Source organism: Podarcis liolepis, assembly GCF_965112155.1.
Source record: "Podarcis liolepis genome assembly, chromosome: 13".
Lineage (NCBI taxonomy): Eukaryota > Metazoa > Chordata > Lepidosauria > Squamata > Lacertidae > Podarcis > Podarcis liolepis.
The window spans coordinates 21,716,554-21,737,552 of record NC_139573.1 but is presented as its reverse complement, the minus strand read 5'-3'; the positions used below and the strand labels follow the sequence as shown (position 1 = coordinate 21,737,552).

At 46.8% G+C, this 20,999-nt stretch overlaps 1 protein-coding gene across 4 annotated transcripts; it reads left to right on the top strand.

The window, feature by feature from the left end:
• The first annotated feature begins 364 nt into the window (after positions 1 to 364).
• On the top strand, positions 365 to 19,392 carry ATXN2L (ataxin 2 like). 4 transcript variants are annotated; one of them, XM_083471795.1, is made up of 23 exons: positions 365 to 5,251; positions 6,632 to 6,668; positions 7,548 to 7,604; positions 8,292 to 8,363; positions 10,446 to 10,596; positions 10,712 to 10,836; positions 10,972 to 11,063; positions 12,212 to 12,412; positions 12,687 to 12,862; positions 13,196 to 13,300; positions 13,408 to 13,605; positions 13,859 to 13,948; positions 14,206 to 14,270; positions 14,376 to 14,641; positions 14,731 to 14,800; positions 15,323 to 15,466; positions 15,603 to 15,675; positions 15,802 to 15,989; positions 16,075 to 16,204; positions 16,303 to 16,424; positions 17,258 to 17,467; positions 18,545 to 18,725; positions 18,943 to 19,392. In XM_083471795.1, the coding sequence occupies exons 1-23, from the start codon at positions 4,995 to 4,997 to the stop codon at positions 18,990 to 18,992; spliced, it is 3,060 nt and encodes a 1,019-aa protein (XP_083327921.1). In that variant the 5' UTR covers positions 365 to 4,994; the 3' UTR covers positions 18,993 to 19,392. The 4 variants fall into 4 exon arrangements, with proteins under 4 accessions (XP_083327921.1, XP_083327919.1, XP_083327920.1 ...); XM_083471793.1 differs by having other exon boundaries at positions 15,323 to 15,517; XM_083471794.1 differs by having other exon boundaries at positions 14,370 to 14,641.
• Positions 19,393 to 20,999: the final 1,607 nt, after the last annotated feature.

Here is a 20,999-nt window from a genome sequence, read left to right as displayed (position 1 = left end):
GCATTGTGTACCGTATTTTTCGCCGTATAGGACGCACTTTTTCCCCTCCAAAAATGAAGGGGAAATGTGTGTGCGTCCTATGGGGCGAATGCAGGCTTTCGCTGAAGCCTGGAGAGCGAGAGGGGTCGGTGCACACCGACCCCTCTTGCTCTCCAGGCTTCAGGAGAGCCCCGTCACCAGCCCCGCACGCAGCTTCAGCATCGCTCTGGGTCCTTTTCTGGGGGCTGGCGTGGGGGAAGCCCGAGCTTCCCCCGCCCCAGCCCCGCGCCTGGGGCGGGATTAAATTTTTTTCCTTTATTTCCCCCCCCCAAATCTAGGTGCGTCCTATGGGCCGGTGCGTCCTATAGGGTGAAAAATGAATCGACATGCACACTTTCCCTTAATACATTTCATTGTAAAATTTGAAGAAGGGTGAATTTCAAGGGATAGCCACATTTCGATTTGTTTTGGGAATTGGGCACGTTCATATTAAAATGCATACCAAACCAAATTTCTCTCCCATCCCTAACTACAACTACTATTGTTTCCAAATCTTGCCCATTCTCGCAGGGGGTGAGAACTGGTGTGTTGAGGGATACTTTGGGCATTGCTGCTAGTAGCCTTATACATGCTTATTTGTGGTATGAAAAGGCAAAAGTACATAAAGGTTTCACAAACCATATAATTAGGAAAAAATTGTATAGAACGTAGGATAAATATAAAAACTTATTGGAAACTAAAACATCACTTTGGCTTTCACCTTTGGAAGCCATAGCGGTGAAAAAGGGAAATATGATGGAAAGATGGGCAACTTATAGAAATCTGATAAGTGAGGGGGGTAGAGAATTTAAATTAAGAGTTTAAGGATTTATCAGGGATATTAACAATAAGGTTACAATATCATCATTTGAATGAAGTATTTAAAAAGGATATGAAGCGGGGGGTTGGGGAACAACTATCACAATTAAAGAGAGATCTGTTAAACTGTAATGTTAAAGTGATGTCTAAAATGTATAAGATGTTATTGGAATGGGAGACAAAGGACAAACAAGTCAAATGAATGATACATTGGGCAATAGATATTGGTCATAACATAGAAATGGAAGCATGGGAACGATTATTGAATACGGATATAAAATTTACAGCATGTTATGGTTTAAGAGAAAATTATATGAAAATGGTATATACCGGTATATGGTACCTAACACCTAGTAGATTGGCAAAAATGTATAAATCAAAATTGAATAAGTATTGGAAATGTAAAGAGAAAGAAGGTACCTTTTTCCACATGTGGTAGTCTTTCAATAAGGTTAAAGCTTTTGTCATCTATTGTCTCCTCAGCACCACCCCAAAAATACCCCATTTCTCTTGCAAATGAGCATAGAGCAATTTTGGGATTTCCCACTTCTAGTGTTTTGCTTGCATTTTCCCAAGCCCTTGGGTTGTGTGCCCCACCCCAAGCCTGCTCATAAATCTCTCTTCTGTGTGGATAGTGCCATTTCAGCGACGCTAGGATTGACACTCAAGAGAATAAGCTATTAGTATTGTATATACAAATAGGACCTGCAACAAAACGTTGTGTGGAGTGCACCTATTACAGGTTCCAAACTTGTACTTCTCCAGAAGACTCCATTCCTCCCAGTCAGCCATCATTCTATGCCACTGAGCATATTAAATCCTTGTTAGGGTATTGGGGGGGATTTTCTCTCTTACTTCCCCCACACACGACAAAAAAGATTTGTTGTATTCATGGGAAACTTAAGAGTTCTACTAAGCCTGCTGGTAATTTGCTCTTCAGTTTGGGTTGGTGCTATTTTGTCTACATAAAGGTAAAGGGACCCCTGACCATTAGGTCCAGTCGTGGCCAGCTCTAGGGTTGCGGTGCTCAACTCGCTTTATTGGCTGAGGGAGCCGGCGTACAGCTTCCGGGTCATGTGGCCAGCATGATTAAGCTGCTTCTGGCGAACCAGAGAAGCACACGGAAACGCCGTTTACCTTCCGCTGGAGCGGTACCTATTTATCTATTTGCACTTTGATGTGCTTTCGAACTGCTAGGTTGGCAGGAATTTTGTCTACATAGGGATTCCCCATTAGGAGAATGAGTTTGCTGTTAGAAAACAGGATGATGTTCCTAAGATGATAATAAGAGTCAAATGGAGTCAGTGACTAGCTACCTTTGCTTGCAGTTTTATATCAAAACATTGTTTGTTGCTTGCTCACCCTATCCCTAAAAGCTGAGTATAGTTGAAAGAGATAACTCTTTTGTGTTTATACACATCACCGTTTAGGCTTCAAGTATTTATTAATGGAATTGGAAACTTATACCCTGCTCTTCTAATCACATATACATTATTTGGGAGCAGTTTACAACATATTTTAGAAACCTTCTGTGTGCCTTTTGTGATAGGAATTTTATGGTCTTAGATATATGGTAATGTTCATAAGTGTACTAACCAAGCACGTACATAGATCAGCACAGGAAGACCGACCTGGAACCATTTTGATTCCTAAACTGAGCAAATGTTTTCTCTGCAAGGTCAAAGTGGGAAACCTCCCCATTGTCTCTTTCTTCACAAATCCTGTCTTAAGGGCACATTTAAGATATGAATAGGGTGTGAGCCTGTGACATGGCCCAGGAACTAAGTATTTATCATTACAAAAGACTGGCCAGGCTACCCAGGCAATCCAATCAAGTAACCTGCCAGATAGGAGATAAACGACAGGAGAAAAACAACATTCAAATTTCTGTTTTAAGACTGCCTTTTCTGTGATGTAGGTATGATGTATCTGAGGGGTGGTCTTAGGTTACACCCCTTCTGTGATGTATGTATGTTTCTGGAGGTGGTCTTGATCTACAGGGTGGCAATTTCAAAAGTCTTTATAAGGCCTTGTGCGCCATTTTTACTGGGTTCCTCCTCTCCTGCGGGTGAGGGGAGCACCCTGTTGCAACATATCAATAAAGATCAAGCTTACTAGCTGCTTTGCTTCTCAATATTCTCTGGTTGGCCTCTGTTATTCTCTCCTACTGATAGGGAACCCATGTAAGGACTCTATATGGGCTCTTGGATACCCCATAAGGGAAAAGGGCAATTTTTGTTTACAACACTTTTCCCCAGACATATTTCCCATGAGGGAATGTGTCCCCTACCAGGGAAAAAAAAGGCTGTCCACTTCTGATATGAACCATATCCTATAGCCCCATGGAGTGCATATTTAATCATATGTCACTATATCTGTAAGCCGCATTGAGTCCCTGTCAGGAAAAAAGGCAGGGTAAAAATATTTATTATTGTTGTTATTTATTTTCTCTATTGTTGTTGTTTTCTCCAGCCCTGGTTCCTTTCGGCTGAAAATAATAAAGTTTCTGTGTTTATTGAAAAATCGCTTAAAATCATAATGAAAAAAGGAGAAAAGAGTAAGGTTTCTGAAGAAGCATCTCTAAGCCACGTTTGACAGCTTGGGGGTGACGCTGCCTAGGAGGTCACGGAGGCCAAGGCCATACTGGAACCCACGTGACATTGAGGGATCGGGGGTCATTTGGGGTCACCCGTCTTCTAACGAATCCGGGACTTTCTGTCTCAGCAGGAGGCCCCGCCCATTGCCCATGCGTTTCGTCGGGCGCGCGGCGGAAGAGCCTTTTGCTCTTGTACGTAAGCAGCGAACATGCGCAACGGCTTCTCTTCGTTCGGCACATGCGCATAACGAACTTTGGGAAGCAAGGCAGGCACAAGTCTTTGTTTCCTCTTACGCATGTGCAGTGAGCCCTAAACCATTAACGGACGCCTCCCCGCCTCCCTCGAAGGATCCGCCTGGAACCCAAGCACCCACTCGCTCTGTTTCCCGATTGACTGTGAAGCGGAGGGAGCGCGTGAGCGCGCCGCTGGTCTCTCGAGAGCGGCAGCGCCGAACGTGCGCGGCAGGAGGGAGCGCGCCTGGCGCATGCGCAGAGCGAAACCCCGCCCTCCACCAGGGACTCATTGTGCAGCAACCGGATTGACTCCTTCTCGTCCGCGCGGGCCAGCGGGATCCGTACTTCCCTGCCCCCCACCCAAACCTCACAAGCAAGTGCGCTCCCGATACGAAACAGAAAACTGCGGCCGGCGGAGTGGGGTTTGAGACCGCTCGTGTCGGGGCCCTCAACGCCAACATCACCACTTCCCCACCCCCCGCCTCCTCCTCTCTCTGCGCGCGCTCACTTTTCTTCCAGCCTCCTTTCCCCCCCAGCCCCGCTCTTCCCCCTCCGCCTAGGCTGGGAGATTTGCCTCGCGGCCTTTACGCTCCGAAGCGCTGCCTCTCGATTGGCTCGAGCGCTCGGGACTTTTAACTTCTTCCCTTCGCCTCTCGTCCTCCTCCTCCTCGACCCCCGCCCCTTCCCGTTGGATGCGCGAGACCGCGAAAGGGCTAGGCAGCCAATAAGAGCGCGCGCCTCCTGAGGGACTCGTTTCGGCCACAGCGAGGAAGGACCTCTCTCCGCCCCATTTTGTTCGCTGCGGCGCGCGCAGGGCAAGCGGGCAGGCCGGCCACACGCACAAGGCGACGCGAAGCGCGCGCGGAGCGGGGAGGCGGCTTTTATTCTGCCCCTCTCCCTCGCTGTCGTTTGTGTGTGTCTCTCTTTCTCCCCCCCCCTCCCCCTTTCCGCGACCGCAGGCCTCCCTGCCTTCCCGTTTCCCCTTCCGGGCCAGCAACAGGAGCGCGCGGCGGAGGCGGCTTAGTTCTGAGGTGGCCGCAGGCCCTCCCTCCCTCGCCTCAGCCGGTGGACCGGTTTTTGTCCCTTTTCTTCACCCGCCCCAATCTTTTTCCCCTTTCCTTTTCCCCTCGTCAGGCTGCGCCAAAGCGGCGCCCTGAGAAGCGCGTGCGCGCTTGCCGTGGAGGGAGGGGGCCCTTTGACTCTCGGCTTCCTCTCCGCCGCCGCCTCCTCCTTTCTCGCCCAACGGCCTCGCGCGAGCGCGTGCTCTGACAGGGGGGTTGAGCCTGCGGCGTCCGGCCCTTTTTCGCCGCCGCCAAGCGCCACCGCCATGTTGAAGCAGCCGCTCCCGCCGCCCTCTCCTCAACCTGGCTCTCCCGCCTCGGCTCCCCCGCCGCCCACCACGCCGACGCCGCCTCCCCCGGCCACCGCGGTAGCCGCTGCAGCCGCCGCCTCGCGGAAGGCCAACCCGACCCCCGCCAGCCCCAACGGCAGCCTCAGCCCCGGGGCTACGGGAGGAGCCAGAGCAGCGACGGTGGCGCCCCCCGGTAGCGGAGGGGGAGGCCCCCCGGGAGGAAGCGGCACAAGGTACGTTGACCGAGAAACGAAAACCGACTCTACATCCGGGGAAGTGGGGGGGGGGGAGAGACGGGACGGGGGGGGGGGAGAAATAAGGAACTGCGCGCGCTCCCGCTCCCTTCCGCGCGCTCCCGCTCCCAAGGGTTGGAAGGAGGACTTGGCCCGGCGCGGGGAGCGTGATAAGCGAAGCCTAAGTCCTGAGCCACCGATTCGACGTTGCATGGCCCAATGTGCACCCTTTGCTAAAATAATGTGGAGGCGCATCATTCCAGTTGGCCTGTGTGGTTTTTTAAAAAAGGGATCGTAATAGTTTCTTAGGGATGATGCTTTAGGTATTTTTCCTGGTGGGGATGGAAGAGGGAAGATGAGGTGTGAGGGCCCTCATACTCTTCAGTTGGAGCATTTTTGTAGGCGTTGGGAGTTGATGTGGTGGGATTTACCGGTAATTTATGAGTAGGTATGGGTGGGATTTTGTTGAAGTACCAAATGCAAACCATGTGCACTCAGGAGTAAGTCCCTTGATCCCAATGCAACAGGCTCCTTATTAAGTGTGCTATGGTGGTTTGCACTTACTTTGCACCCTTATTTAGTTAGGTCATTTCTTTTTTATTAACCGTAAACCACTTCTATGGATGAGTAATGGACGTTGGCAAAAAAAAAAATGGTTCCAGAATAGTGAACTAAAAAGGCTTTGTTGAGATAGTCATCAGGCTGGTTTTTTCCTTCTTTATGTTCAATCATGTTATTCAAGACAGTGTCCATATTTGCAGTAATAACAAACAGAGGAGTACCTTTGGTATGAGGAAGATGAGGGCTAGAAAACCACAAACCATTGGTCATAACATCATTTTTTAAAAACTGAACAAGTTATATGGATGTTGTCCTGCTTTTCGTATTTTGGTTCTTATCTCAAGAGCAGGGCATCATGCAGCACAGATTCTCTTTACCATATAGTTATCACTGCTGCTATTATTTCAACTACCATGAAATATTTGGGCTAAAAAAGTTTGGCTGTATGAGGTAGAGCTGCAGGGAACCCTTTCCGCACAAGGATTGTGTCAGGCTTCCTGACTATATAGGCAGGGGAAGGATTTATGGGGCAGTATTTACTTCCATCCCATTGGTGTGTAATCTTTTACTTGTCAGCTGAGAGTAATTTTTCTTATAATATACATGCCACCAGTTTTTCTGAAGAGATTTTGTTAGCTAATGCGAAAGTCCTTATTTCCTTCTCTTTATCAAAATATTGGTTTCTTACTAGTGTATCATAAAACAATTTTATAATGATCTGATGCATCAAAGGTGGCCTGTTGATCTGAACACTGTTTATATTTGGTGGGGTTCACATCACTTTCCTGTGAGTTACCCTTGTGCCTGATTCATTTTCAGGGGCCAGAGCACAGGCAAAGGACCTCCGCAGTCTCCCGTAAGTACTAGGAGCTAAGCCTTCCAGGGCCATAAGACAATTGTTGTACTTTGGAATTCCTGATTTATGTGATTTGGGTAACTACTAGATGACACCTGAGCCCTAAGTAGCTGTGCTGTATTAGGTGTTGGGATGTCTGAATGAATGTTTCTCCAGGCCGAAATTTCTGTGACTAAAAAGGCATCCCAAAAACAAGATTTGAGAGTCTTCCTATATGGCCAAAAAGGAGAAAAAAACCCTCTTCCATTAGTTATAGCTTCTTCTGCATGATACCTTTTTCTAAGAATCTTAAACTTTCACAGATAAGAACAATTTCATGTAGTGAGATTTTGAGGTCAGTTGGCATATTTCAGGCTGGGTTTTTTGTAGTGTTTTAGAGCACTATTATTTTGCATCTACATGCAAAGGAGGCCAACTCATAATTGGTTACTAGTGGAAGATCTCTGCTCTTTTCTGAGTTTTCAAGTTCACTAGGGACACTACAGTTATGTCAGTGGGAGGCACAAAAACTGAAATGTGATACCAAATAAACCATGTGGTTTGTGTCTGGGGCCCACAGCAGTATTTGAGCACTCCCTACCTGGCAGGAAATTTCTGATACAATTGGTCTTTTCTACTTCATGCTCTCTCACCAAAGTGGATGTGGGGCACCATTATCTTACTATTCTCCAGTTCCCGGCTTAAAGCCCTAAAACTAGCTTGAGCTTATGAAGGAAACAGGTGATTCAATAGTTATTTAACCCTAAGGTTAGTATTGTTAAATTAACCATTTGTCATTCCTGAAGCTGCATACCTAATACTTGGAAGTGACAGAGGGCAATATAGCATTATAAACTTTCTAATAAACCTTGTCTGTCTTTCCTCTCTATCTATCACCAGGTTTTTGAGGGTGTCTATAACAATTCCCGAATGCTGCACTTCCTCACAGCAGTTGTGGTGAGTCTCCAAGAGAGAAGCTAGGAGGGTGTAGGATTTGAAGTGTCAATTCAGGTGGATGGTTCTGCAGTAAAGGGTGATTCTTGTGGCATTTTCCCCCAGTCCCATCACTTGGTTTGGTGAGCCTTGCAGGATAAGCACCTTACTTACTGTTTGTTGCACCTTACTGTTCACATTGTGTGCTACCTATTCATTCCTTTCCCAGTGGTTTTACTTAGGTTTGTTTCCAGATGGTTTTGTGAATATGAGACATGGTCACTGTAAGAACAGGACGCTAGAGAAGAGCATGAGTCTCTTAATTTCAGGGTCGTGGATTTGAGCCCCACATTGGGCAGAAGATTCCTGAATTGCAAGGGTTGGACTAGATGACCCTTGTGGGTCCCTTCCAACACTGCAATTCTATGATCTTTTACCTGAAGCCACATGCAGGTTGTGGTGATTGCTGTTAGCCCTGATATGATCGATATTGGTGATACAGTCCAAATTATTGGTTCTAGTACCATTCCCCCCCTCAAAAAAGAAAAGAAAAAGGAATGCTAATAGATATATTTTCTTCCTCTTCCTTTCGGTGGCATAGTTCTTGGAAAAAGTTGTTGATTGGATTCAGTTAGAGGAGCTTCAGTTTATAACTTGAAATGTCATTCACTCTTTCTTAGTGTTATTTCTGCCTTCTTTTTCTCTTGACAGGGGTCCACATGTGATGTGAAGGTGAAAAATGGAAACACATTTGAGGGGATTTTTAAAACCTTGAGCTCCAAGGTGAGTGCTTGGTTTGGTTTTCCTAGAGTGTTTGAAAGTAGGTTTGAGTATTAAAAGGATTTTTCTCTGCCGTCATTGTATTAGAACAAGTAGGGCCTCACCACCGATGGTTTCAATGCATGTGTGGTATGCACATTTCAGCAAGTTAGCATTAAAGAAGAAGTCCCTGCTTTAATTTTTCTTACATGTAACATGGTTGTTACTTCACTAGCAATAGTATGACACTTTCTTCACTTTTGGCCACATTTTTCTGCATTTGCGATACTGTGTATCATTCTGGTTGCCTCACCTCTAAAAGGGTCTTGTAGAGTTGGGACAGGTTCAGAAAATGGTAAGGGGATGGAGCAGCTATGAGGCAAGGTTACAGAGTTAGGGAGTTTTAGTTTAGAGAAAAGGCGAGTAAGCAGTGATGTGAGAGAAGTTCACAAAATTATGCATGGGACAGAGAAAGTGGATAGGGAAAAGTTTTTCTCCCACTCTCCTAACACAAGATCTCATGGGCACCCATCTAACTTGAGAGGCCTTAAAGCATGATTAGACAGATTCGTGGAGGATAAGGCTATGTACTACCTCCATTGCTGAAGCATCATGTCTCTCAATACCAGTTGCTGGGAATGGCAGGTGGACAGAGTGTTGTGCTGGTGTCTAGGTTGTGGCCTTCTGAGAGGCATCTGGTTGGCCACAGGATGCTCGGTTAGATGGGCAAGTGACCTAGATCCAGCAGACTTTTCTTACATTCTTTTATTTTGGGGGAAAATTGCAACCACTCCAAGCAAGTCAATGGATCATGAAGCTTATTTGCTTTGAGACTTACTTTAGCAGGGTTTTGGGTTTTTTTTTAAATCACACTAAATAAGAGCTGATCTAGAAAGAGAAGGATTTTTTTCTTTTTGCTGCTACCTTTTTTGAGTGTGCCATGTGTGGACACATTGGTGCCAGATGCTAGCTGCATTAAAATCATTGATTTTTCTGTTGATGTTTGTGGACAGCTCTTCTGTTCCTGGGGACATTTGAAAATATAAACATGGTGTGAAACAAGATGTGCCTTTTCTCTACAGTACATTTGTTTTGGCAGCAAGTGAGGGTGTATTTCTTTCATAATCTTTTAGAGTTACAATGGATGAAGTCATTTTTAAGTCTTTTATAAGAATTGGTTTTAATTGATCATATTTTGTATTTTATGTACATCACTTGTGATTGTGCTGAAAAGTAGTATAAAAATTCATCGGTAAAAGAAATGGCATCACGTATGCAGACCATGAGAAGCACGCTCTACCCATTTTCTGCTTGTGCTGTTCCTTTCTCATTTTCCAGCTAGCTCATTTCTTTTTCCCATCTGGCTTCCTGAGCAGCCCTCACAGGGCTATTTGCAGCCCCCCCCCCGGTAGGAATTTTTCTGAAGTCTTTTAAAATTATTGAATCTTTAAGGTTCCCCTAAGTCTGCGGGTGGCGCTGTGGGTAAAACCTCAGCGCCTAGGACTTGCCGATCGCATGGTCGGCGGTTCGAATCCCCACGGTGGGGTGCGCTCCCGTCGTTCGATCCCAGCGCCTGCCAACCTAGCAGTTCGAAAGCACCCCCGGGTGCAAGTAGATAAATAGGGACCATTTACCAGCGGGAAGGTAAACGGCGTTCCGTGTGCTGCGCTGGCTTGCCAGATGCAGCTTGTCACGCTGGCCACGTGACCCGGAAGTGTCTGCGGACAGCGCTGGCTCCCGGCCTATAGAGTGAGATGAGCGCACAACCCTAGAGTCTGGCAAGACTGGCCCGTACGGGCAGGGGTACCTTTACCTTTTTAAGTCTGCAGACACCTGCCGCTTGAGTGTTACTGTTTTGGCTACATAAGTATGGACTCACTCATCTAAAGATCAGAAATAGAATATAAGATAAAATCCTGCGTGTGTCACCCCTCACAAAAAGGCCTAGCACCTTGCTTGTTTGAGAATGTAAGGATGGAGCCTGATATTAGATAGTTCTCAGTGGGCCACTTGATGTCATGAAATACGGGTATTCTTCCAGTTTCAGCTAGCTCTGTGTGGGTAGGGATGTGTGATAATATATGTTAACAGGGATTGTGTTTGCAGTTCGAGCTTGCTGTGGATGCTGTGCACAGGATGGTACCTGACCAGGCCGTAGGGCCCAGGAGAGAGGATATTGTGGACACCATGGTTTTCAAACCTGCCGATGTCATGTTGGTTCACTTCCACAATGTTGACTTCAACTATGCCACCAAAGGTAATATAGCCTCAAGACAGCAGGGTTGAGGTCTGATGTGTGCCCTGGACTTGGCAGGGGGTGGGAGAGCTTGGATCTTTTCCATTCTGACCGTTCCCTCTGCTCTGTGTCCTAGATAAGTTCACAGATTCTGCCATCGCCATGAATTCCAAGGTGAATGGGGAGCATAAAGAGAAGGTGCTACAGCGCTGGGAAGGAGGAGACAGCAACAGTGATGATTATGACTTGGATTCTGACATGGCAAGTGTTCTGATCTGGGTGAAACAGCAAAAGACGAATGCTTGGGGCTGGTGCTGTGGGTCTGATGCCTTGCTAAGCTGTTCTTTTGACAAAGGTACCTCACTGTTTAAATGATTGCTTTGTCTTTCATTTTAGTCTAATGGCTGGGACCCAAATGAGATGTTCAAGTTCAACGAAGAAAATTATGGTATAAAAACCACCTATGATAGCAGCCTCTCCTCTTATACGTGAGTTAACACTTTTCAGTCATTTCTGTACTGAGGGGTACAGGGGAGGAAGGATTTGAAGCAATATATCAGGGTTGTCAGTGTATCCTCCAGATGCTGGAGTACAGCTTCTAGCATTCCTAACTATTAGTCATGCTGCCTGAGGCTGATAGGAGCCAGAGTCAAGCAACATCTACAGGGTGCACAAAGGCTACCCCTGCAGGGCATGATGTAGATGATACGGCGATTTAAGATAAATCATTCTGGAGGCCCTAGACTAAAGAGTGGAGATCCAGTGCAGGGGAGGTCCCGGGTTAGTCAGTTGTCTATTTGGCCTCGAGAGCGAGCAATTATTGTCAGCCCCTACAAGTCATTGACCAACTAGTGAAAAGTAACAGGCAGAAGAGCAGTGGACTGAGTGCTGACCTTTTTGAACCCTGAAATGGTCTTGGCTACCAGACCTGTGTGTGTCTTTCTCATTCACGCCCACACCCCTACACCTAACTCATCAATAGTTATTGGTGGCTTTCTGGAGAAACCAAGAAACCTGAGCATCAGTCAAAAGCAATGAAGGATTAATGAGGTTGGGTTTTTTGTTTTATTTTGCTAGGCAGGGTTAAACTCTCAGGAGTTGATCTCAAGCTTAAATGTGGCAAATGTTGTTAACCCACCCTGGAGTGATGGAGCGAGCTGGAATTTACTGTATTTATTGCTTAGAATCCACAGTCTGCTAGTGTGTTCTAAAAATGTAATGTGTTGCTTGGAACTTTGCTACCCTACCTCTAAAATTCTTAAATGTTCAAATCTTTCTTGCTTATGCTGCTACGTTTTCATTTTTAGCCCTTGACATTCACTGTTCATATACTATATTAAAGAAAGCTTTCTTTTTTCTTCTTCAGTTAGAATCAATTTCCATGTGCATGTTTGTGTGGGAAATCGATGTTGATGAAAGTTTGGTTACAGTAGCATCTGAAGCACTCAATCCCTTCATAGGCCAGACAAAGGACTTGAACTGCTGGAATATGTTTCTCCAAAGTGGAGCTTGGGGAAAGTGTTGGGTGGTTCTGTTCCTTTGAGGACAAGAGGCTTGTGTCTATGTGCGATTGGTAGAGCGTGTTTGTTTTGATTCCTTGCTTATTCTTCTTCACTGTACCATGTGTGCATGGCAGTGTCCCTCTTGAAAAGGATAACTCAGAGGAATTCCGGCAGCGAGAAGCAAGGGCTGCCCAGCTGGCTCGGGAGATTGAATCGAGCCCGCAGTACCGACTGCGCATTGCTATGGAAAATGATGATGGACGCACAGAAGAGGAGAAGCACAGCTCTGTGCAAAGACAAGTGTCGGGAAGGGACAGCCCCAGTCTGGCATCCAGGTGAGAAGTGTGAGAATTATAGGCTGGTTTTGACCCAGCAGCAAAATCCCTTAATTGACATAAGGCAAGTTGGGTTTCCACTGCATCTCTTGGGAGGAAAGAACAATGTTGACATCCACTTTTAAAGGTTGGTACATGAGAACTTACTCATCTCATACACGTGGGGGCTCCCAGTCTACTTGCCTTGAAGGCATCTTCTCCATTTTCCCTTCTTGCTTTCACTCCTAGCAAGGCACCAGGAATTATGCTATCACAATATTTTCTTTCATTGTAGAGAGGGCAAGTACATCCCCCTTCCCCAGCGTGTCAGAGAAGGCTCAAGAGGAGGTGTACGCTGCAGCAGTTCTCGGGGTGGGAGGCCAGGTATGGGGTCTTTACCACCCCGTGGAAGTGCACACCACTCAGAAGGCAACACTGGCTCCATTCCAGAGCAGCGAGGCATCAATGGAGGTGAGGCTTACTTTCCCAAGCTTAGAATGTGGAAATTTGAATAGATTGGTGCAGTTACTTCTAGAGGATTTAAATGTCTGTTGAATCAGTTGATTAAGCTCCCACAGGTGGCTGTGAAATTTCCTCCTATGTTGGTTTTCGGGGGGGGGGTTATATTGTGTTCTTTTAATTTTGGGGCATGACTTTCCCTTTGAGACAACCATGATGGTGTTAGGTTGCGATAAATACTGGAATTTCTCCCACTTTCCAGCAGTAGAAAACTGAAGATAGCAAAGGACCACTTGGTGTGCCTGCATGGCCTCTTCATCTGCTTCTGTGGTTCCCTTCTTCTAGGTCCATCCAGAATGTCTCCAAAGTCTCAGCGACCCATCCGAGGAGCTAAGAGCATGTCTTCCCCTTCCAGTCGACCCATGGAAGTCTCACCTGCAACTTCTTCAGGTAGAGCGGGCAGTGGAATTAAAGTAGGATTTCCCCATGACCCTCAGTAAACACCTGTGCTGGGTGTGATGTTGCTGGCATCTAATAACTTTGCTTTTCTTACACAGTGGGTCGCCTCTATGCTCCACGTTCTCCTAAGTCTGCCTCAACTGTGCCAGTCTCTTCCCAGGATCCCCCAGTGGGATCAACAGTTCCTGCCGCTCCTGCATCGCCCTCTGAATTGAGGCCTACTATGGAGTCTAGTGCTTCCCCAACCCCGCCTTCACCCAAGGTTCCAGTATCTGTCCCTGTAGCTGCTGTTGAGGGTAAGGAATCACACTGGAGGTGAAGCTAGTCTGGTCCATTCCTAGCACAGAATGGACCTAGGCATCTTTTCTCCTAATGAATTAGATAGTTTATCAAATCTCTCGAGAATTTGATCAACTGAAAGAGCTTAAGACAAAAGATGAAGCCAGGCTCCACCTTAAGAAAATGAGCAGGAGTAGATGCTGAAGATTCTTACATAGAAGACACTTCTCACTTTAAGGCTTACTTCTGGATTCTCTGTTCCATTCCTAGTTAAAGAGGTGCCTAACTCTGCCACCAAAGAACCCAGCAGGACCTTGGAGGTTATGGGCCCCTCAGATCTGGTCAAACAGGCAAGCAAAGGTTTGTGTCTTCTGAACTTTTTGAGTTCTCTGCTCACTTCTCTTTTGAAACCTTGGGTTCTGTTGAGTGGATTCTGCCGGTGATGTATATATTCTACTTTTAATATAAAAAAACCTACAAATATTAGTAAGAAAATATCTGGCATTCTTGCAGCAGTTCCTGAACAGTGGCTAATTCCACAAATACTTTTCAAGGTTTTGGGATTGGAGTTCTAAATCCTTTGTTACGTAATTGTTTTGTCACTTACCCTGCTTTAGGTCTCCAAAATGAGCAAAAGAGAAATCAACTAGAGGAGCTACGGAAATTTGGGGCCCAGTTTAAGGTGAGAATGTTCTCCTTTTCTCCCGTCAGTGTACTTTGTAGGGCAGAGCATTCATGTGTTTCTGGCACCGTTGCTTACTCCATGTCTACTTTCTCCAAGCTGCAGCCCAGCCCCTCCCCAGAGGCCACACTGGATTTCCGGACCAAGGAGCCTCTTGAAGGAAAGGTGAAGGACAAGCCCCCGGAGGCATTGGTTGGAGCAGGGGGCACATGTGAGGTACCTGATGAATCCCCCAAGCCCAACTTAGAGCTGTCTGAAAGCAACAACAAGGAGGAAAAAGGGCCCTGTGAAGGCATGGAGCGCCAGACCCAGACTGCTAGTCCTCTAGGCAAAGGTGACGCAGATGACAAGGAGGATGGCCCTGTCTCAGAGTGAGTTAGTGGTGGTAACCACAGCAGATGAGTTTTTGCTCTACATTTCTTGTGGACTACTTTGTAATTTCTGTTGTACTTTTCTCCAGGCAGGTGAAGAAGTCTACCCTGAACCCAAATGCAAAGGAGTTCAATCCTTCAAAGACTCTCCTGTCTGTGGTGTGTAATCTGGGAAACTAGCTCTGGTTTGTGTGCTTGCATGGGAGGGGGGAGGGTGTGTATCTGTGTGCTGCAGTAGAAATGGTCATACTGTGTCAGCTTAGCTCAATATCCTATAGGCTCCAGCAGCTACCAGGAGATGATTGTCAGTAGATGGGTAAGGCTTTTTTACTCCCAGTTGTTTAACAATAGCAGCAGCAGCAACAGCAACAGCAAAATGATCCCTCCATTATAGCTGTTAAATGAAAGAGAACTTGGAGTAATTGGAGTTGGAGTTTCTTGTATGGAAGAACTGCATGGAAGCTCCATTCACTTCTGGACCACAAAACCAACTTCTAGGTTCAGAATTCCGAGTGCATGGCTTCCGCACTAGGCTCTGGTTAGATGATCTTAGATGAGTTCTTTACCCCCTCAAAAATGACTTGTTTCTGAAGTCTTCACACCCTCACTCTACATTCTGTTAGTTTCTCTGTGTTCATAGGTGCTTATTTAATTTCTGATTACTTCCTCCTATCTGTACAGAACAAGTCAACGAGCACACCCACATCGCCAGGACCACGCACCCACTCTACACCCTCCATCCCAGTGATTACAGGGCAAAGTGGCATGTACAGCCCACAATACATCTCTTACATCCCACAGATCCATATGGGCCCAGCTGTGCAGGTGAGAAGGGGGTGGAATGATGTGTGGATGGTCCTGCCTTTGGATAGAAGGGTGAGCTGCATAATCATTGGTTCGTTTTGAAATTATTGCGGAGGCTAGTGTTAGAATTAATTGGCATGTCCCGTGTCTTTTGCAGGCACCCCAGATGTACCCTTACCCTGTTTCTAACTCTGTGCCTGGACAGCAGAGCAAATATAGAGGAGCTAAAGGTAAGAGGGTTAAAGACTGATTAAGGAGCCATGGTGAATGTTGGCTGGAATGTATACCTGCTGTGCAGTTTGGTGGGTTGTGCAGATTTGAACTGGCTTCCCTACATGAATTTTCTTTCTGCACAGGCTCTCTGCCCCCGCAGCGTTCAGACCAGCATCAGCCCACCTCAGCCCCTCCCATTATGCAGGCAGCGGCAGCCGCAGGGCCCCCTCTGATGGCTGCCACTCCGTATTCCTCATATATCTCCTACAACCCCCAGCAGTTCACAGGACAGCCAACTATGATGCAGCCCATGGCACACTACCCCTCGCAGGTGGGTATAATGTGTACTTCAGTAGAGAAGCTAACTGCGCTGACCTTTGTGCCCCACACTATCTAATTCATGTTCTTCTCTCCAGCCTGTATTTGCCCCCATGCTGCAGAGCAACCCACGTATGATGACTTCTGGCAACCATCCCCAGGCCATTGTTTCATCGTCTACTCCCCAGTATCCCCAGGCAGAGCAACCTACGCCCCAGGCTCTTTATGGTGAGTTTGTACAGAGCCTGAAGACATGTCTGTTCTGAGCTTCTCTTCCTCCCTCCCCCCTTGCATTGTTGACCACTGCTTGCTGCTTCTCTCCCCAGCCACAGTGCATCAGTCGTATCCCCACCATGCCACACAGCTGCATCCGCATCAGCCTCAACCAGCTACCACACCCACGGGCAACCAACAGCAAGCGCAACATGCCGCCCCCAGCCCTGTGCAGGTACTAGTGTGGGAGGCACTTGATGCTTGTTTGCTCTTGCGACTTGCACAGTTTGATTTTGTGTTAGAGATTAGTGCTGGGGTGACCCTTCAAGTTCCAGTCTGGAAATTCTAGGCTAGCTCAGAAAGGGGTAGTCCTACATTAGGAGTGAAGTTGTCACCATTTCGTGTCTCAGCTGAAGTCTTAGAGCTGCTGTGTGTGTGGAGTCCCAGGAATAGACTATCACATCTTTACTTGCTAATTTATACAGTTGAGGGGCCCAAGTCTTCTAGCACAGTGTGGTTTTTGTAAAAGCACCCCCATGTTTTAGGCATAGTATTCAGCAACTTGAGGATGAACAGCTACTAACAGATAAACAGCATGGCGGGGACCCAAACTGTCTTGAGACTTTGCCAAACAGCCTTGGCTATCTTTCTTTCTTACACCCCTCCATTTAATCAGAATTAGTAAGTTTTAGAGGAGGGGGAATTAGTTAAATTGACTTTTACCAGAGAGCCTGCTTTTAGTGTTTGGAATATTGACTTATCTGGCCTTGTCTTAAGCGGCGAATCGGTTAAGAAAAAAATTAGCAAATGTAGAATCTTTCATCACATGCTCAAGGTTTTATTGTGGGAAGAGAAAATAGAATAGCAAGGGCAGATATACTTCAGGAAAGCGGAGAGCCACCCAGCATCCACTGTTCCACACATATTCTTAGGCACTCCCTGTCTCCATAGAATGCATAACATTTCTCTACAGCAGTAGCAAAGAGGGGAGAAGAAAATATCTTGAAGGTAGGTGTGATGCATTACCCCTGATACTTGAACTGTGGCTTTTGTATTCTCTTGCCATAGCACCAGGCTGGACAGCCACCTCATTTGGCCAGTGCCCAGCAGCAGCAGAACCTGTACCACACGGCCACACTGACAGCTACGCCACCCTCTATAACGCCAGGGCCCAGTGCTCAGTCTCCACAGAGCAGTTTCCCCCAGCAAGCAGTCTACGCCATCCATGCCCACCAGCAGCTGCAGCACAGCTACGCCAACATGGCCCACGTCACCCAGGTGAGTGTGAGTCTAGCCTTGATTGTGAGGAAGGGTGAGTCTAGCCTTGATTGTGTCAGGGACTCCCAAACTTCCATCAGCCTGAGGGCTAGACCACTCCATGAAACAAGCTTGCTCTCTGAACACCACTGCAACTTACACAAGGGACATAAATGTGCCACCTTATCTTTGAAACCTAATAACCACTACACATCTCTACATGTTTCTAGCTTCCATCCAGAATGCAGCACAAGATCTAGTGTGGCTATGTCATATGAAACTACCACACTTGTTCTTACTCATCTGATGCAGAATCACAACTTAAGGATTTATATCAGACATAAAACAGCCACTAAATGGAGTTCCTGTGCCTCTTTTTTAGAAAAAGTGTTGATGAACACTATATAATACCTGAGAGTGTATGGAGTGTTAGTGGGGACAGGTGGTGCCTCTGGTGGGGGGGCATGTTGTGCACCTTCTGGGGTAGTTTGTCCAACTTTGGTCGCCATCCTCCACTCAGTTCTCACCTGTGGCTTCTAGAAGCTGTCAGCATGCAACAGTGGCTATACCGTGGGAACAGCTTCTTTGGTTGAAGGTAGCCGATGAGCCTCAAACTCTTGTTGAGTTAGGGACTTCCCCTTCATGAAAAGACAGGCTCTGGCATATTTAGTGGATGAGACCAATAGTGGGTTCGATGGTCAAGAAGGCAGTTTCTGCATGTTCTGTAGAGGGAAATGAGAGACAGATATGGCCCACCAACCTGGGAAGGTCGCCACCTAGGAGAAGGAAAATCACTGCTGCCTTGTGGGATATTATTGTAAGAAGAAAAGGCTCAGGAGTAAACTCTAGGCCTACACAAATCCGCAGTGGAGTCCCAAAGACAGTTGGATACCTCCCAGAAACACACTCCATTGTCTCTTGAGACAGAGGTATACCAATAATACTTCAGCTATATCAGTTAAAATGAGTCGCCAAATAGATATGATCTTGCACTTTACGGATTTGGCCTTCTCTGCTAATTTTGTTGGTAAAGTGTGACGTTATCCACTGCTTATTAAGGTACTGGGGTATGGTTTGAAATCGCTTCTTTCTCCACAGGCTCATGTCCAGACTGGAATTGCAGCTGCCCCACCACCTCATCCTGGAGCTCCACAGGTCATGCTGCTGCACCCCTCGCAGACCCACGGTGGGCCTCCACAGGGAGGTGTGCCCCAGAGTGGTGTGCCCACCCTCTCAGCCTCCACACCCTCCCACTACACTTATATAGGGCACCACCAAGGTATGTCAAACTAGGAAGCTGAGGAAAGGAGGGAGGGAACTGAATGGAACAGGCTGTCGTCTATACTGACTTCCTGGGTATGGAAGAGCTTAGGGAGATATGGATGATTTCAAGGGTTTTATAGGTTGTGTCTTTTGCGATAGGGGTGGGGTTGAGGATTGATAGTTCTGGACTTTGTATCTTTGTGATCCTCACTACCTCTTTCTTTTCTTTCCAGTTCAATCTCATCCCTCCCAGCAGCTTCCATTCCACCCCCCTGGGAACTGATGTCCACGCTTCTCCCTGTGACCTGAGACCCTAGCCAGCCTTGGCTCTGTTGCTGGCCCCAAGCCTGGGCCAGCCCTCATGCCCATGGCAGAGGCCCCTGGAGGGGCGCAGTCTGGCCCGGTCCAGCCCCCCCTCGCCAAGCACCTTCCTTTCCGTTGGTTTAGTGAAGCCCACATGGGGCGCTGTCAGCCAGCGGGACGGAGAACGGCCCCTTCCCCTTGCCTGGAGAAGGGCAGGGTTTCTTTTCTGTTATTTATGACTCCATTCGGGCTCTTAGAGCAAATGCCACTTTCCCACATTAACTTGACAAGGACATGACCAGATGGACAAACCTTGACTTTTTATTAAGTAAAAATATTTAAAAAGTAAAAAAAAACCAATAAAATTTTAAACTAACTAATGTTGGGCTTTGGGGTTGACTGTGTGGGGAGGGCCAATTTCTAACAAGTAACCCTTGTTCACGGTTCTACAGAATTGGGGTGGTTGCAGCAGTTCTGATCTCTCCAGAGTTTTAGCTTCTCTAGTAAGGAGGAGCGATTGAGACTCCTTCATCCAGTTCAGAGGCTGCAGTGCTCTGCGAATTCCCTGCTGCTGCTGCTGAAATGACTAATCAGCAGTGGTAAGTAATTGGGGTGGCAGTGTAATGCAGAGCCTAAAGCAGTGGTTCTTGGTGGAGGGACCACTAATGTAAAAAAAAAAACTATACATCATGGTCTAGCAGTGTTTTTTATCTGAATAATAAAATTTTAATTATTGCTTTTATTGAAACTAGCACATAAAGTCTGAAAGAACGAGAGGCTGGACAGTAGTGTTGTGGGCCCTTAGCAGAAAATGTTATACGAGATTGGGTTGCTACTCCCCCCCCCCCCCGGCTTGGTGGGTGACATTTTTTGAGAAGAGTTGCAGAAATGAAGTATGTGTGGCTGGTGTTGCTATTTTTTAAACAAGCTACGGAGACAATAAGCAGCTAAATGCCAGGTTTTATACTTCAGCCACTCAGTGCCTTGGACAGTTAAATTTCTTGAGCTGGGCCGTGGTCTTTCTTGAGTTGCTCCAGGATTTTGCCTTGGAGTGGACTTTTCTCTTATTATCTGGGAGTCTGCTTAAATGTCAAGAGTCTGATTTGGGCTGTGTCATGATTGATGAGAAATGAGGGCCTGGGCTGCTTGTTTAATGGGTGTCAAAGTCTGGTGGGAGTGAGGCATGCAGATGGGTTGTCTCCCCAGGTTCAGGCAGGCTGTGATACAGCTTACATACCAGCACTATGTTCTGCCCTAGTTCCTCTTTCCTCACCCAGGTGAGAGCAGCTGTACCTTGCCTATGGATTGTTGATACATGGAAGCTCTAGATGGTAGCCATAACTGGATGCTACAGCTGGAATGTGAGAGCCTGTAAATTTAGAGCAGTTAGGGGTACCCAGGCAGATAATGGACACTAATTCTCATCTGCTCTGGCCAGCACAAGGAATCACAATCCAACAACATTGCAATAGTCACAGGCTCACAACCCCCAGCCTGTGGTCTAGGCCAGAATGCTCGACACAGGGTGAAAATACCAACTTCAGCATTAAGATATACACTGATTTGGACAAATGAAATAAAAATCTAGCGATTTCTTCTCTGACCATTTTATCTCTACCAACCATGTTTGTGAAACAAAAGGGTGGCATGGCTGGGGCTGATGGTAGTTGGGAGTCCCAACAACTTCTACAACGTACCACCTTGCTTACCTCTGTATAAATCTAGTGGTGTCCAATTAATTGTTTATGCTGTAGGCAAAACACTATATATAAACGTGAAAGCATCTTGAAATCTTTAAAGGCTGCTGTAGAAGAAATGGGGTAGAAAAGTTTGATAGTGCAGCAGTTCACTATCCCGCCTTGCTGCTTTCAGTGAGCTCTCCCTAGAAAGACAAATCGCAGTATGCACGCACTGTTCTTAAGGTTGTTACTCCAAATAGTTACTCTCCTGCTATCCAGTTTTTTAAGAGCAGCACTTGAGTACTGAT

Bases quoted from the DNA above. Each gene is read 5' to 3' on its own strand.
- ATXN2L (XM_083471792.1), top strand. From the start codon at position 4,995: ATGTTGAAGCAGCCGCTCCCGCCGCCCTCTCCTCAACCTGGCTCTCCC. The intron at 14,642-14,730 runs GTGAGTTAGTGG...ACTTTTCTCCAG, and splicing joins GAGGATGGCCCTGTCTCAGA to GCAGGTGAAGAAGTCTACCC. The intron at 15,990-16,074 runs GTGGGTATAATG...TCTTCTCTCCAG, and splicing joins TGGCACACTACCCCTCGCAG to CCTGTATTTGCCCCCATGCT.